This window comes from Natator depressus, chromosome 23, assembly GCF_965152275.1.
Source record: "Natator depressus isolate rNatDep1 chromosome 23, rNatDep2.hap1, whole genome shotgun sequence".
Taxonomy (NCBI): domain Eukaryota; kingdom Metazoa; phylum Chordata; order Testudines; family Cheloniidae; genus Natator; species Natator depressus.
In genome coordinates this window covers 20488573-20501751 of record NC_134256.1, presented here as the reverse complement: position 1 = coordinate 20501751, position 13179 = coordinate 20488573, and the positions used below count along the sequence as shown (strand labels likewise).

The following is a 13179-nucleotide window of genomic DNA, read 5'->3' as shown; positions in this document are numbered from 1 at the left end:
CCTCCTCAGTCCGCCCCCCGGGTGCCGGGCGGGGGAGGGGCGGAACCTTCCGTCCGCCGCCGTGGCCGGGCCCGGTCCCATTACTCGGCGGCACCGGGCATGGCAGCGGCGGGGGTTCGGGCCCGGATCGGGGCCGTCGGAAGGGTGAGTCCGGCCCCTCCTCCCCCGCAGCCCCCCCCCCTACCTGCAGCCCCGCCGGTGCCCCCCCCACTCCCGACCCGCAGCCCCCCCCAGCCCTGCCGGTGCCCCCCCCACTCCCGACCCGCAGCCCCCCCCCCAGCCCTGCCGGTGCCCCCCCCACTCCCGACCCGCAGCCCCCCCCCAGCCCTGCCGGTGCCCCCCCCACTCCCGACCTGCAGCCCCCTGCTAGCCCGGGCCTGGGCTCCCCCATCCCCCTCTCACCTGAGCGACTCTCTCACCTTGAACGTTTTGTTTCCGCCTCTCAAGGACCTGCGGGGGGGGGGGGCTGGCGCCATTCCTGGGGGCGGGAGAGGAGCCCCGGGGGCTGGGGAGAGTGACCTGAAGTCAGGGTGACCACACAGCAAATGTGAAAAGTCGGGACGCGGGGTGGGGGTAATAGGCTCCTACAGAAGAACAAGACCCTAAAGTCGGGACATCTGGTCACCCTCCCGGAACTTGCCCCGTTTCCACTGGCCCGGGCTAGTCCGCCCCTGGGCAGCCAGCGAGGCCGGTAGAGCCGGGGGTGGGAGGGACGCGAGACGGATTTAGTTCCCAGCTCGGCCATGGGCAAGTCTCTGCTGTGCCTCGGTTTCCCCACCTGTACGATGGGAAGGGTGGTATAGCAGGGGCACTGGCGGGGCTGCAGGTCGGGAGTGAGGGGCACCGGCAGACCTGGGGAGGGAGCCCAGGGCTGGGCTAGCGGGAGGCTGTGGGTCGGGAGAGAGGGTAACTGGCAGGGCTGGGGAGGGGCAGGGCTGGGCTAGCAGGAGGCTGTGGGTCGGGAGTGAGGGGCACCCGAACCTCCCAATGCACCGGCCTTGAGTTGGGGGTGCGGTGATTGGACGCTCTGGTGATACCCCCCTGTCAGAGCATAGTTGGGCGAATGTGGGTTTCCTCGTGCCCCAGTTCCCCAGCAGGACCGGGCCCCGGGCTGGCTGAGCTGGGGTGCAGGGCTCGTTCAGGCCATGGGCGTGCGGGCCGCTAACGAGGCTGGCCGTGGTCACGTGGCAAAGCGGTGAACAGGCCCCACGCTCAGGCTCCAGGGCTGGACTCTCTGGCTGGGGAAGGTCAGGAGGGAACTGGGAACCGGGTCGTCCCCGAAAGGGCCACTAGGGGGCGTTGCTTGTAATGGCTGGCCATGCGGCTGGATGGGCCCCTTGGTCTGAGCTAATAGGCAGCCCCTGGGTGTTTCAGCGAGGGGCCCCCTGCGCTCGCCCCTCGCCCCCCAGCCCTGCCGGTGCCCCTCACTCCCGACACGGGGGTGGCTCCCTGGCACCCCAATGATTTGTTGCCTAGCTGCCCCTGAGCAGGGCTGAGCCCTTCCCGCTCATCTCACGTGTGGCCGGGCTGGTTTGCCAACCCCAGTGCCGGCTGGGGGTGGGGGGCAGGGGCTGGGTGTGTTGGCGGCTCTGGGCCGCGCTGTCCTGGCTGCCCCATGGAGACGCGCTGGGGGCTGGCACGGAGCCAGGCACTCCGGAGGTTGCCAGGCCCCCGGGGGCCTGGTGGCGCCTCTGGTACCTGGCAGCTGCGGCCAAGGGCACAGAAATATCGTCCTCCCCCAGGGCACGCTGGGAAAGTGTGTGTGGGGGGGTGTAAGCTGGTGCACCCAAGCTCCAGGGCAGGGCGTGGCTGTGGGGGGGGCAGGGAGGGTGGCGCCCCCTAGCGCCTGGCTGGGGGGAGGGTCTTTGTCTAGCTCAGGGAGGCACCCCCCCTCCCCCCAGCCCTGCATTCCAGGCCCTGCTTTGTCCCCAACTCCCTGCCTGGGCCCCAGCCCCTCCCCTCCCCGAGCTGGGGAGAGAACCCAGGAGTCCTGGCTCCTCCCCCCCCCCACTCTAATCACTAGACCCCACTCCCCTTCCAGAGCTGGGGAGAGAACCCAGGAGTCCTGGCTCCCAGCCCCACTCCCCGTTCTAATCACTAAACCCCACTCCCCTTCCAGAGCTGGGGAGAGAACCCAGGAGTCCTGGCTCCCCCCCCCCCCTCGCTCTAATCACTAGACCCCACTCTCCTTCCAGAGCTGGGGAGAGAACCCAGGAGTCCTGGCTCCCAGGGCCCCCCCCCCAAGTTTTTATCCCTTTCTTCCCCTTTCTCTCCACCTTGCGTGGAAATAAACTAAACCCGCCCCCCCCCCCCCCGTATTCCCACATCCCTCCCCAGCCCCCATGTTCCGCTCCCACTACTGACAACCCCCCCTCCCACCCCACGCCGTGAACCCAGCTGTCCAGGGTTGGGGGTGGGGGGTGGAATTTACTACTTTATTGTGAGCCCACATGTTGGGGGGGCTGGCTGAGCATGGGGGGGAGCATGTGGTGGAGGGGGCGTTGGCTGCAAACCTCTCTGTGTGGGGAGGGAATTGACCAGTTTACCATAAACGCTGCAGTAGGGGTTTGGGGGGTGGGTTGCGAACCCAGGAGTCCGGCGGGGGGAGGGATTTACCATGAGCCCACACGCTGGAGGTTCTTGGGGGGCCGGCCGCGAACCCAGGAGTCCGGGGCGGAATCTACCAGGAACCCACGCCTGTGATTCGGGGGTGGGGTGGGGGCATGGGCACTGACACTGAACCCTGGCGTCCAGGGCTGCGGGGAAGGAACTTACCGGGGACCCAGGCGTCCGGCTGGCTTGCACCCCGGCATGTTGGGGGGGGGGGAAGCGAAGTTCCCAGGGTCTCTGCTGCGTGGCCCCCGGCTCCGTGTCTCCTGCCTGGAGACCAGCACGGCTCCGTGGGGAGCGAAGTCCAGTTGGGCGGGGTGGGGTGGGGGGAACGCGGAGGGGAGGGGGACGGATGCGGCTGATCCTGCTGGTGGGGGCAGGTTCCCACGCCCAGCACTGCTAACTGAATCCCCAATGAGGGGCCCTTTCTGGGGGGGCCTGGCCTGGTGCCCGCAGTGCCCCCTGCCTGGGGGAGGGGTCCTTCCTTGGGGACCTTGTGGGGTGCCCCTGGGGTGCGGCCCTGGCCCCACCCCACCACGGAGCCAGGTTACACATTAACCCTCTGTTTGCTCAGATGGCATGAAACAGGGTCAGAGAGCGATGGGGGTGGCGGGGGGCCCAGCAGGGGGCGCTCTCCCCGGCAGGCAAGGCTGGCCCCGTGCCCGCGCTAGGGGGCGCTCTCCAGCCTGCACCCCTGTAAATGGGGGCTCCCTGGGCCCCTGCCCCCCCCACGCCCCCAGCCACTCCTCCCTCTGTCCCGCAGGTTTTGCCGGGTCGATTCTGTGCCGCCCTGGACCGGCTGCTGCCCCTCGGCCCCCAGAGACCCATCAGCACCTTCTTCAAGGTTAGTGCCAGCCCGGACGCCTGGGTTCTCTGCCTGACGCGGGGAGGGGAGGGGAGGGGGGTCTAATGGTTAGAGTGGGGCGGTGGGGGCTGGGAATTTGGATGCCTAGGTTCTCTGTCGGGGGTTGGGGGGGCGATACAGAGGTTAGAGCAGGGGGCTGGGAGCCAGGACTCCTGGCTTCTCTCCCCGCTCTGGGAGGGGAGTAGGGTCTAGTGGTTAGAGCCGGGAGCCAGGACGCCTGGGTTCTTTTCCAGGCCTCGGACCTGCAGGTGGAGTTGACCAAGGAGCCGAAGCCCAAGCCGGAGGTGGGGCAGCTGCAGTTCGGGAAGCATTTCACCGACCACATGCTGACGGTGGAGTGGGACCGGGACCGGGGCTGGGGCCAGCCCCACATCAAACCCTTCCAGAACCTGAGCCTGCACCCGGCCTCCTCCGCCCTGCACTACGCTGTGGAGGTGAGTCGGGGGGCCCTACTCCCAGCCCCTCCTACCCCAGAGGGGCGGCGTCCCAGCTCAGGCAAGGGGGCCCTGGATAACCAGCCCCCGACCCCCAGAGCCAGCCGCGTCCCAGCCCAGTAAGGGGGCCCCAGATACCTCCCCCACCCCCGAGCCAGCCGTGTCCCAGCCCAGTGAGGGGGCCCCAGATACCTCCCCCACCCCCAGAGCCAGCTGCGTCCCAGCCCGGTGAGGGGTGCCCAGACCCTCCCCCACCCCAGAGCGAGCCACGTCCCAGCCGGGTGAGGGGGCCCCAGATACCACCCCCACCCCAGAGCCAGCCGCGTCCCAGCCTGGGCGAGGGGGCCCCAGATACCTCCCCCACCCCAGAGCCAGCTGCGTCCCAGCCCGGTAAGGGGTGCCCAGATATCTCCCCCACCCCAGAGCCAGCCGCATCCCAGCCCGGTGAGGGGTGCCCAGACCCTCCCCCACCCCAGAACCAGCCACGTCCCAGCCGGGCGAGGGGGGCCCAGACCCTGCCCCAGAGGGGCCGCGTCCCAGCCCCGGGCTGACGGTGCTGGCTCTCCCCAGCTCTTCGAGGGGATGAAGGCTTTCCGGGGCCAGGATCAGCGAGTCCGTCTCTTCCGCCCGCTGATGAACATGGAGCGTATGTGCCGCTCGGCCGCCCGGGCCAGCCTGCCGGTGAGTGACCCCCCCTCCCCAGGCCTCCTGCATGGGGCCCTGGGACCCTCGCTGACCAGGCCCCTGGCCACCGGTTATCCCCCCCACGCTGCTCGGGTGAACTTCAAAGGGGCTGAGAGCCAGGACTCCTGGGTTCTCTTTGTGGCTTTGGGAAGGGAGTGGGGTCTAGTGGTTACAGCTGCGGGGGGAGGGGTTGGGAGCCAGGACTCCTGGGTTCTGTCTTGGCCCTGGGGGCTGCCCCCTCTCTCCAGCACTGCCCTCTCTCCCCCAGCCCTTCGACCAGCTGCAGCTCCTGGACTGCATCCGCCGGCTCGTGGCCCTCGACCAGGACTGGGTGCCGCACTCGGACAGCGCCAGTCTCTACATCCGGCCAACCTTCATTGGCACTGAGGTGCGGAGCCCCGAGGGGCGCCCCGACTTCCGCCATCCCCACGGGACACATCCCGCCTGCCTCCGACCTTGCGGCACCCGGGCCCCCAGATCTGTCTCCCGCCTGCGCCCCCCCAGTCCCCCAGATGTGTCTCCCGCCTCTGTCCCCAGATCTGTCTCCCACCTGCATCCCCCTAATCTGCTCCTTCCCCTGCACCCCGACTCTGGGCTCCCCTGGCTTCTTGCTCCTCAACCTTTCGAAGCGCCCCACCCCCCCCCCGGCCCCGCTGCTGCAGGGGCTCTGGTGTGGGGTGCGGCCGTGGGGTGCCGGGGTTCTGACACTTTACTCCGCCCCCCCCGCAGCCGTCCCTGGGGGTGTCCCGTCCCAGCCACGCCCTCCTCTTCGTCATCCTGTCGCCAGTGGGGGCCTACTTCGCCACCGGCCCCATGGGCGCCGTGGGCCTGCTGGCCGAGCCACGCTACGTCCGCGCCTGGCTGGGGGGCGTCGGCGACTGCAAGATGGGGGGGTGAGTATGAGCTTCCAGGCTCCAGCCTGCCGCTGGGGGGTGGTGCCCTCCGGACCCCAGCCATGCCCCCCTCCGCCCCACCAGCCACTAGGCGGTGCTGTCCCCTGCCCCCAACCTTGTCCCCCTCCCCCCTGCCAGCCACTAGGGGGTGCTGCCCCCTGCCCCAGGCCATCTCCCCCTCCCCCCTGCCAGCCGCTAGGGGGTGCTGTCCCCTGTCCCCAACCTTGTCCCCCTCCCTCCTGCCAGCCACTAGGGGGTACTGCCCCCTGCCCCAGGCCATCTTCCCCTCCCCCCTGCCAGCTGCTAGGGGGTGCTGTCCCCTGTCCCCAACCTTGTCCCCCTCCCCCCTGCCAGCCGCTAGGGGGTACTGCCCCCTGCCCCTGGCCATCTCCCCCTCCCCCCTGCCAGCCGCTAGGGGGTGCTGCCCCCTGCCCCAGGCCATCTCCCCCTCCCCCCTGCCAGCCGCTAGGGGGCGCTGCCCTCCCCTCCCCCGCCGTGCCCCACTCTCTGAGGGTGCTGCCCCCTGCGTCCGCAGGAACTACGCCCCCACCATCCTGGTGCAGGACGAGGCGGTGCGGGCCGGGTGCCAGCAGGCCCTGTGGCTCTACGGGGACGATCACCAGATCACTGAGGTCGGCACCATGAACATCTTCCTCTTCTGGACAGACCCGCAGGGCGGTGAGAGCTGGAGCCTCCTGCCACAGGCGAGGGGGGTCCGCCTGTACCCCTCCCCCGTCCCAGGGGGGTCCCCCTATATCCATCCCCCGTCCCAGGGGGGTCCCCCATCCCCAACTCCTGTGCCTCGTCCCGGGGAGTCCCCCTATACCCATCGCCTGCGTCCTGCCCCTCCCATGTCCCCTCCCAGGGGTGTCCCCATATACCCATGCCCTGCCCTACAGGGATCCTTGAGTGCCCCCCTTGGCACCTTGTGCCAGGGCAGTTCCCCCTATACCCTTTCCCCGCTCTCCATTCCGGGGGGATCCCCAAGTGCCCCGCCCCTGCGCCCAGTCTCAGAGGGGCTGTGTCTCGGTGGTGCCCCAGGAGGGCTCCCGAGATCCCTGCCCCCCTGCCCCATCCCAGAAGGATCCCCCTATACCCATCCCCTGCCCCACAGGGGTCCCTGAGTGCCCAGAGGGGCCGCATCCCAGCACCGGGCTGGGAGGTCCCCGTATACCCAGCCCCCGCCCCACCCCAGGGCCAGGCTGGGGGGGCGGGGGGGCGTGTGTGACAGGATTTTTCTTTTCCAGACCTGGAGCTGGTGACGCCCCCGTTGAACGGCATCATTCTGCCCGGGGTGACCCGACAGAGCCTGCTGGACTTAGGGCGCAAGTGGGTGAGTGGGGGGGGGGGGGCGGATCCGGGGGGGAGCCTCTGTTTTCTCCCCCCCTCTCGCTCCCAGACTGGCGACGGGGCCTGGGAGGCGATGGAAGGGGGGCCTGCATGAGCTCTGCCCCAGCGATTCCCGGGGGGGCCGGTCTCTAGCTATGTGTTGGGTTGGGGGGGGCGGCGGTGGAGGAGGTGGAAGCTGGGAAGCTCTGAGGGGCTGGTTTGCAGCCAAGGTGGGCCTGGGAGGGGCTCAGTGGCCCCTAAAGGGGAGTCGCCAGCTCGGGGGCTGGAGCAGAGTAGGGGGGGTGGCTGGGGAACCCCCACTTGGGCAAACCCCTGCCAGGGCTGGGCTAGGGGTTGGGGGCCCCAGCTGACCTCTCAGGCGCCTTCAGCCTGGGTGGGGTTTAATTCTGCCCCCCGCCCCCCTGGGGTGAGCCGGTCAGTTTGCTCCTTGGGGTGACCCCCCCCCCCGGCACAGGACCCCAGCTCCCAACAGGCTGGGGGGAGCCCCACGTCACGGGGTCCCCGGGCGATGCTCTGGAACTGCTCCCCATGAAGCCAGGCAGGACTCTGGGGAAGTCTCCTCTCTGGGAGCAGCCTGTCTGCAGGACACACAGCTCCCCCGGCTCCACCTTCCCGCGTCTGACCTCGGAGCCTCCAGCCTCCCCTGCCCCTCCGTGCGCTTCCCCAGCGAGTCCGCCCAGGACTCACTCCCGACTCGCAGCCCCCCACTAGCCCAGCCCTGGGCCCCCCCTGCTGTGTCAGTGCCCCTCACTCCCGACCTGCAGCCCCCCGCTAGCCCAGCCCTGGGTTTCTCTCTGTTCCCCCGCAGGGGGTGCCAGCTGGTGGCAGGGAAGAGGGCCCAGCAGCGAGGGGAGACGCCTGGGGCTCCCGGCCCCCACAGAGTCCCTCTAGAAGAGGGGCCGGGTCCCCCGAGCTGGATGGAGGGAGCCCCCTGCAGGAGACAGATGTCGCGGCACCAGGTGCGGTTCCCCCAGTGCCCAGCCCAGCTGGGGCAGCATTCACCCTTTGTCTCCCTTCCCAGCCCCTCGTTAACCCCTGCTCCCCTTCCCTCACAGGTCTCAGCTCGCCTCCGGCCACCCCCCACCTGCCCCGGAGCCCCAGCCCAGGCCCCCACGAGCCCCGACAGCAGAGAACCGAGGAGCTGCCAGCCAAGGTAGCTGGGCTCCCCCCTTCCCCTGGGGGTCAGTGCATGGGAGCCCGGACACCTGGATCCTATCCCCAGCTCTGGAGGGGAGTGGGGTCTACTGGTCAGAGCAGGGAGGCTGAGAGCCAGGATGCCTGGGTTCTCTCCCTGGCTGTGGGAGGGGAGTGGGAGCGAGTGGTTAGAGCAGGGAGGGGCCGGGAGCCAGGACGCCTGGGTTCTCCCAAAACCTGGCTCTGGGAGGGGATTATGGGTGAGTGGTTATAGCGGGGGAGGGGGAACACCTGGGAGCCAGGACGCCTGGGTTCCCTCCCTGCCATTCTCTCCCCCCCAGGCGATCACCATGGACCCCCCTGGTCCCCACCGGGCCCGGATGAGCGTCCAGGAGCAGCTGGAGCGGATGCGCCGGCACAAGGAAGGCCAGAGGCAGCTGGAGGGGGGCAGGCCGAACCCCTGGGGCTCCCGGCAGGGCTCTCTCCGGGCCAGCGCCAGCCGGGTGGGTACGCAGCCTGCGGGGGAGGGGCTGACCGGCTGCCAGGGGGTGGGGCAAGTCCTGAGGCCACCCCCACTGTGTCCCCCAGTAAACCTGGTCCCTGTGTCCCCCAGTAAAGCCCATATCTCACCCAGCCTGGGCAAAGCAGGACTCCTGGGTTCTCTCCCTCTGCAAGGGGAGGGGTGTGTGTCTGGGTTAGAGAGGGGCGGGGGGGGGCGGCTGGGAGCCAGGACTCCTGGGTTCTCTCCCTGGCACTGGGAGGGGAATAGGGCCTAGTGGTTGGAGCGGGGGCTAGGCGCCAGGACTCCCGGGTTAAAAGGTGGGTTCTCTTGTGGGGGGCAGTGCTGCCTAGCGGGGTGGGGTGGGTCTCCCCAGAGCTCGGATTCCTGGAGCGAGCTTCCCCCGCGTTCACTTCCCCCTCCTAAAATTCCTCCTCCAGCTCCCTCTTCCGACTCACCCCCCCAACCTCGGGCCAGAGCCGACCCAGACCCATACGGAGCCACCGCTCAGAGGGGGCCATACCGGGGGGCCCTGGGGCCAGTCTCCCCCACCCCTCAAGAGAGACCACCACCGGGTCATCACCCTGGCGTACACGCTTGCCACCAAGGCCTCCGAGCGCAGCAAACTCATCACCGGTAATGGGGACTCCTGGGTTCTGTCCTGGCTCGGGGAGGGGAGTGGGGTCTAGTGGTTAGAGCGGAGGGGGGCTGGGCGCCAGGACTCCTGGGTTCTATCCCCCCCTAGGGACCTCTCTTTCCCATCCCCCCTTTCCCCCCCACACCCGCACTGCCATCCCAGCTGGGAAAATAGCTAAACAAGTGAAGCGAAAAATGGCTGGAATCTGGTTCAGCTGTTGGGGAAATTTCTGACTCCTGCTGGCAGGTCCCGGGGGTGGGAACAGGTGGATGTGGTGGTGGGGGGGCCCCTGGGGCAGCCGGGGGCGGGCAGGATGGGATAGGCCACGTTTCTCTCTGTGTCTAATTCATTACAGCTCCCAGGAAACAGACAGAAACCTGAAGGGGTCCCCATGTATCCAGCCCCCGCACCCCACCCCAGAGGTGGCCGCATCTCGGTGCCGGGCAAGGGGTCCCTGTATAACCAGCCCCCGCCCCCCATCCCGGTGGTGGCCTGTCATGGCGTCCCCGGGCGCTGCCCTGGATCTGCTCCCCACGAAGCCAGGCAGGACTCTGGGGGAGTCTCCTCTCTGGGAGCAGCCTGTCTGCAGGACACACAGCTCCCCCAGCTCCACCTTCCTGGGGCCTGCCCGGAGCCTCCAGCCTCCCCTGCCCCTCCGTGCGCTTCCCCCAGCGAGTTCGCTCAGGCGGGGTCCTGGGGGGGGCCAGAGGGTCCTGCCCCCCGACTCCGCTGTCAGACGTGACTCTCAGCCAGCCAGCAACACAGAAGGTTTATTAGTCTACAGGAACATGGTCTAACACAGAGCTTGTAGGTGCAGAGAACCGGACCCCTCAGCTGGGTCCATTTTGGGGGGCAGTGAGCCAGACAACCACGTCTGCCCTTCACTCCATGTCCCAGCCAGCCCCAAACTGAAACTCTCTCCAGCCCTCTAACCCCCTCCTCTGGGCTTTGTCCCTTTCCCGGGCCAGGAGAGCACCGGATTCCTTTGTTCCCCAACCCTTTAGCTCTCACCTTGCGGGGGGAAGGGCCCCGGCCATCAGTGGCCAGGAAACAGGGTGTCGGCCATTCTCTGTGTCCAGCCCCCTGCACACACCTGCCCTCTAGGGCTCTGCAAGGATCATACACCCTTACCCCACTGTGACGAAGTGGGACTGTTCTTAATGTTTCCTCCGAATAGTGTGGGGGTGCCTCAGTTTCCCCTATGCAGTTCTTAAGTATCTAGGTGGTGGGATAAGGGTGTATGATCACTGCAGAGCCCTAGAGGGCAGGTGTGTGCAGGGGTCTGGACACAGAGAATGGCCGAAACCCTGTTTCCTGGCAACTGATGGCCTGGGCCCTTCCCCCCTGCCAGGTGAGAGCTAAAGGGTTGGAGAACAAAGGAATCAGGTGACCTCCTGCCCCGGGGAAAGGAACAAAGCCCGGGGGGGTGGGGGTGGGGGTGGGGGGCTGGAGGGAGTTTCAGTTTGGGGCTGGCTGGAGACATGGAGTGAAGGGCAGACGTGGTTGTCTGGCTCACTGCCCCCCAAAATGGACCCAGCTGAGGGGTCCTGTTCTCTGCACCTGCAAGCTCTGTGTTAGACCATGTTCCTGTCGTCTAATAAACCTCCTGTTTTACTGGGTGGCTGAGAGTCACGTCTGACTGCGGAGTTGGGGGGCAGGACCCTCTGGCTTCCCCAAGACCCCGCCTGGGCGGACTCGCTGTGGGAAGTGCACGGAGGGGCAGAGGATGCTGAATGCTCCGAGGTCAGACCCAGGAAGGTGGAAGCCGTGTGAGCTGTTTGCCCTGCGGACAGGCTGCTCACCGGAAGGCGACTGCCCCAGAGTCCTGCCTGGCTTCATGGGGAGCAGCTCCAGAGCATCGCCCGGGCACTCCGTGACACCCACCACCTAGATACTTAAGAACTGCCTAGGGGAAACTGAGGCACCCCCACACTATTCAGAGGAAACATTAAGAACAGTCCTGCTTCGTCACATGGCTGCATCTCGGTGCCGGGTGAGGGGCTCCCCGTATAACCAGCCCCCACGCCCCACCCCAGAGGTGGCCGCATCTCGGCGCTGGGGGAGGGCGGTCGGTGACTCTGATCTCCTCTCTCTGTGCAGGGAAGATCCCGCCTGAAGCCCAGATGTCGGCCAATCTGGACCGCTCCCCAGAGCCGCTGGATGCAGTGACCAATCAGCACGTGCTGTGTACTCCCACGCTCCCCCGGGGAGACCCAGAGGCCAATCACGTCGAGGCGGAACCATGTGGCCCAGCCAATCGGAATGCAGCAGTTAGCGCCAATTCGGTGCAGCGGGTGGGAGCGGCCAATCAGGCGTCGTCTCTATTTCAAGCAGCCAATTGGGCGTTGTCTGTTCCTGAGCTTTCCAATTGGTTTTCACCCTCACCTGAAGCAGCCAATCAGGCAGCACACCTGTCAGAGGCAGCCAATCGAGCATCACCTCTGGCCGAGGTGCCTCATTGGCCAATTTGGGCAAAGGGGGTGCCCAATCAGACGTCAACCACACACAAGGCGTCCAATCGGGTGTCGCCTCCGCTCTGGGCCGCCCAAAAGGAATGTGGGGATTGGGCGCCAGAGCAAAGGATGGTGGGTAACAGGGACGTGGCCAAGGGCGGGTGCCGGGGGCGGGGCAGGCGTGCCGCGCCCAGCCAGGTGGTGGCGTACCTGGGCGAGGGGAGCCAGCCAATCAGGATCACCCTGCTGCAGTCCAGCTTCTAACGCATTGGCTGAGAACCAGGGTCACGTCCCACCCCTCTTCCACGTCCCCGAGAGGTGGGCTCTAGGGCAGGTCGGGGGGCTGTATAGGGGGATGTGCCCAAAGATGGGGAGGGCTCAGAGGTTTGGGGTCCCAGTCCCCGAACCCCTGGGTCAAAGGTCAGAGAGGGGACGCCTTAACCCCATGTAGTGTCCCATTGCCTTGCTGCCCCCTGGTGGGCAGAGTGGGAAGTGCAACCCCCTGGGACCTGGGGCCTCTGTGTGTCCCCCCAGCCCCAGCCCTAGCCCTAGCCCTAGCCCTGCCGGTGCCCCTCACTCCCGACCCGCAGCCCCCTGCTAGCCCGGCCCTGGGCTGCCCCCTTCCCCAGCCCTGCCGGTGCCCCTCACTCCCGACCCACAGCCTCTGCTAGCCCAGCCCTGCCGGTGCCCGTCACTCCCGACCCGCAGCCCCCTGCTAGCCCGGCCCTGGGCTGCCCCCTTCCCCAGCCCTGCCGGTGCCCCTCACTCCCGACCCACAGCCCCTGCTAGCCCGGCCCTGCCGGTGCCCCTCACTCCCGACCCGCAGCCCCCTGCTAGCCCGGCCCTGGGCTGCCCCCTTCCCCAGCCCTGCCGGTGCCCCTCACTCCCGACCCACAGCCCCTGCTAGCCCAGCCCTGCCGGTGCCCCTCACTCCCGACCCGCAGCCCCCTGCTAGCCCAGCCCTGGGCTCCCCCCAGCCCTGCCAGTGCCCCTCACTCCCGACCCACAGCCCCTGCTAGCCCGGCCCTGGGCTCCCCCCAGCCCTGCCAGTGCCCCTCACTCCGGACCCGCAGCACCCTGCTAGCCCAGCCCTGGGCTCCCCCCAGCCCTGCCGGTGCCCCTCACTCCCGACCCGCAGCCCCTGCTAACCCAGCCCTGGGCTCCCCCAAACTCCCACGCTGCTGACGCTGACAGTCAGGGCATCTTGTGAGCATCCAGAGGGAAGGGGGATTTGTGGGGACACCTGATCCTCCCCCGCCCAGAGATTTAACAAACTGTCCCAACACAGCTGGAGACAGAGACCCGGGGACATGATAAAACGCGGCAGCCCCCCCGCGCCCTGCCCCAGAGGGGCCGTGTCCCAGCGCCGGGCGAGGGGTCCCCGGATACCCAGCCCCCGCGCCCCACCCCGGAGGGGCCGTGTCCCAGCACCGGGCGAGGGGTCCCTGGATACCCAGCCCCCGCACCCTGCACCCTGCCCCGGAGGGGCTGTGTCCCAGCGCCGGGCGAGGGGCTCCCGGATACCCAGCCCCCGCGCCCCACCCCGGAGGGGCCGTGTCCCAGCGCCGGGCGAGGGGCTCCCGGATACCCAGCCCCCGTGCCCCGCCCCGGCGGTGGCTG

General features: G+C 68.4%; 1 protein-coding gene across 3 annotated transcripts; it reads left to right on the top strand.

Moving 5' to 3' along the window:
- Positions 1–25: 25 nt before the first annotated feature.
- On the top strand, positions 26–12542 carry LOC141976680 (branched-chain-amino-acid aminotransferase, mitochondrial-like). 3 transcript variants are annotated; one of them, XM_074937787.1, is made up of 13 exons: positions 26–144; positions 3374–3454; positions 3709–3909; positions 4480–4590; positions 4862–4981; positions 5323–5486; positions 6022–6164; positions 6734–6819; positions 7645–7795; positions 7892–7989; positions 8312–8473; positions 8910–9105; positions 11207–12542. In XM_074937787.1, exons 1-13 carry the CDS (start codon positions 100–102, stop codon positions 11821–11823), a joined length of 2175 nt encoding a protein of 724 aa, XP_074793888.1. In that variant the 5' UTR covers positions 26–99; the 3' UTR covers positions 11824–12542. The 3 variants fall into 3 exon arrangements, with proteins under 3 accessions (XP_074793888.1, XP_074793890.1, XP_074793889.1); XM_074937789.1 differs by having other exon boundaries at positions 8312–8477; positions 11207–11361; XM_074937788.1 differs by lacking the exon at positions 26–144 and adding an exon at positions 673–691 and having other exon boundaries at positions 11207–12540.
- The last annotated feature ends 637 nt before the right edge of the window (positions 12543–13179 follow it).

What these genes read in the sequence shown, in the direction of transcription:
- LOC141976680 (XM_074937787.1), top strand. Translation starts at nt 100, where the DNA reads ATGGCAGCGGCGGGGGTTCGGGCCCGGATCGGGGCCGTCGGAAGG. An exon ending in CAACCTTCATTGGCACTGAG is followed by an intron (nt 4,982 to 5,322) that starts GTGCGGAGCCCC and finishes CCCCCCCCGCAG; the next exon opens with CCGTCCCTGGGGGTGTCCCG. An exon ending in GACAGATGTCGCGGCACCAG is followed by an intron (nt 7,796 to 7,891) that starts GTGCGGTTCCCC and finishes CTTCCCTCACAG; the next exon opens with GTCTCAGCTCGCCTCCGGCC.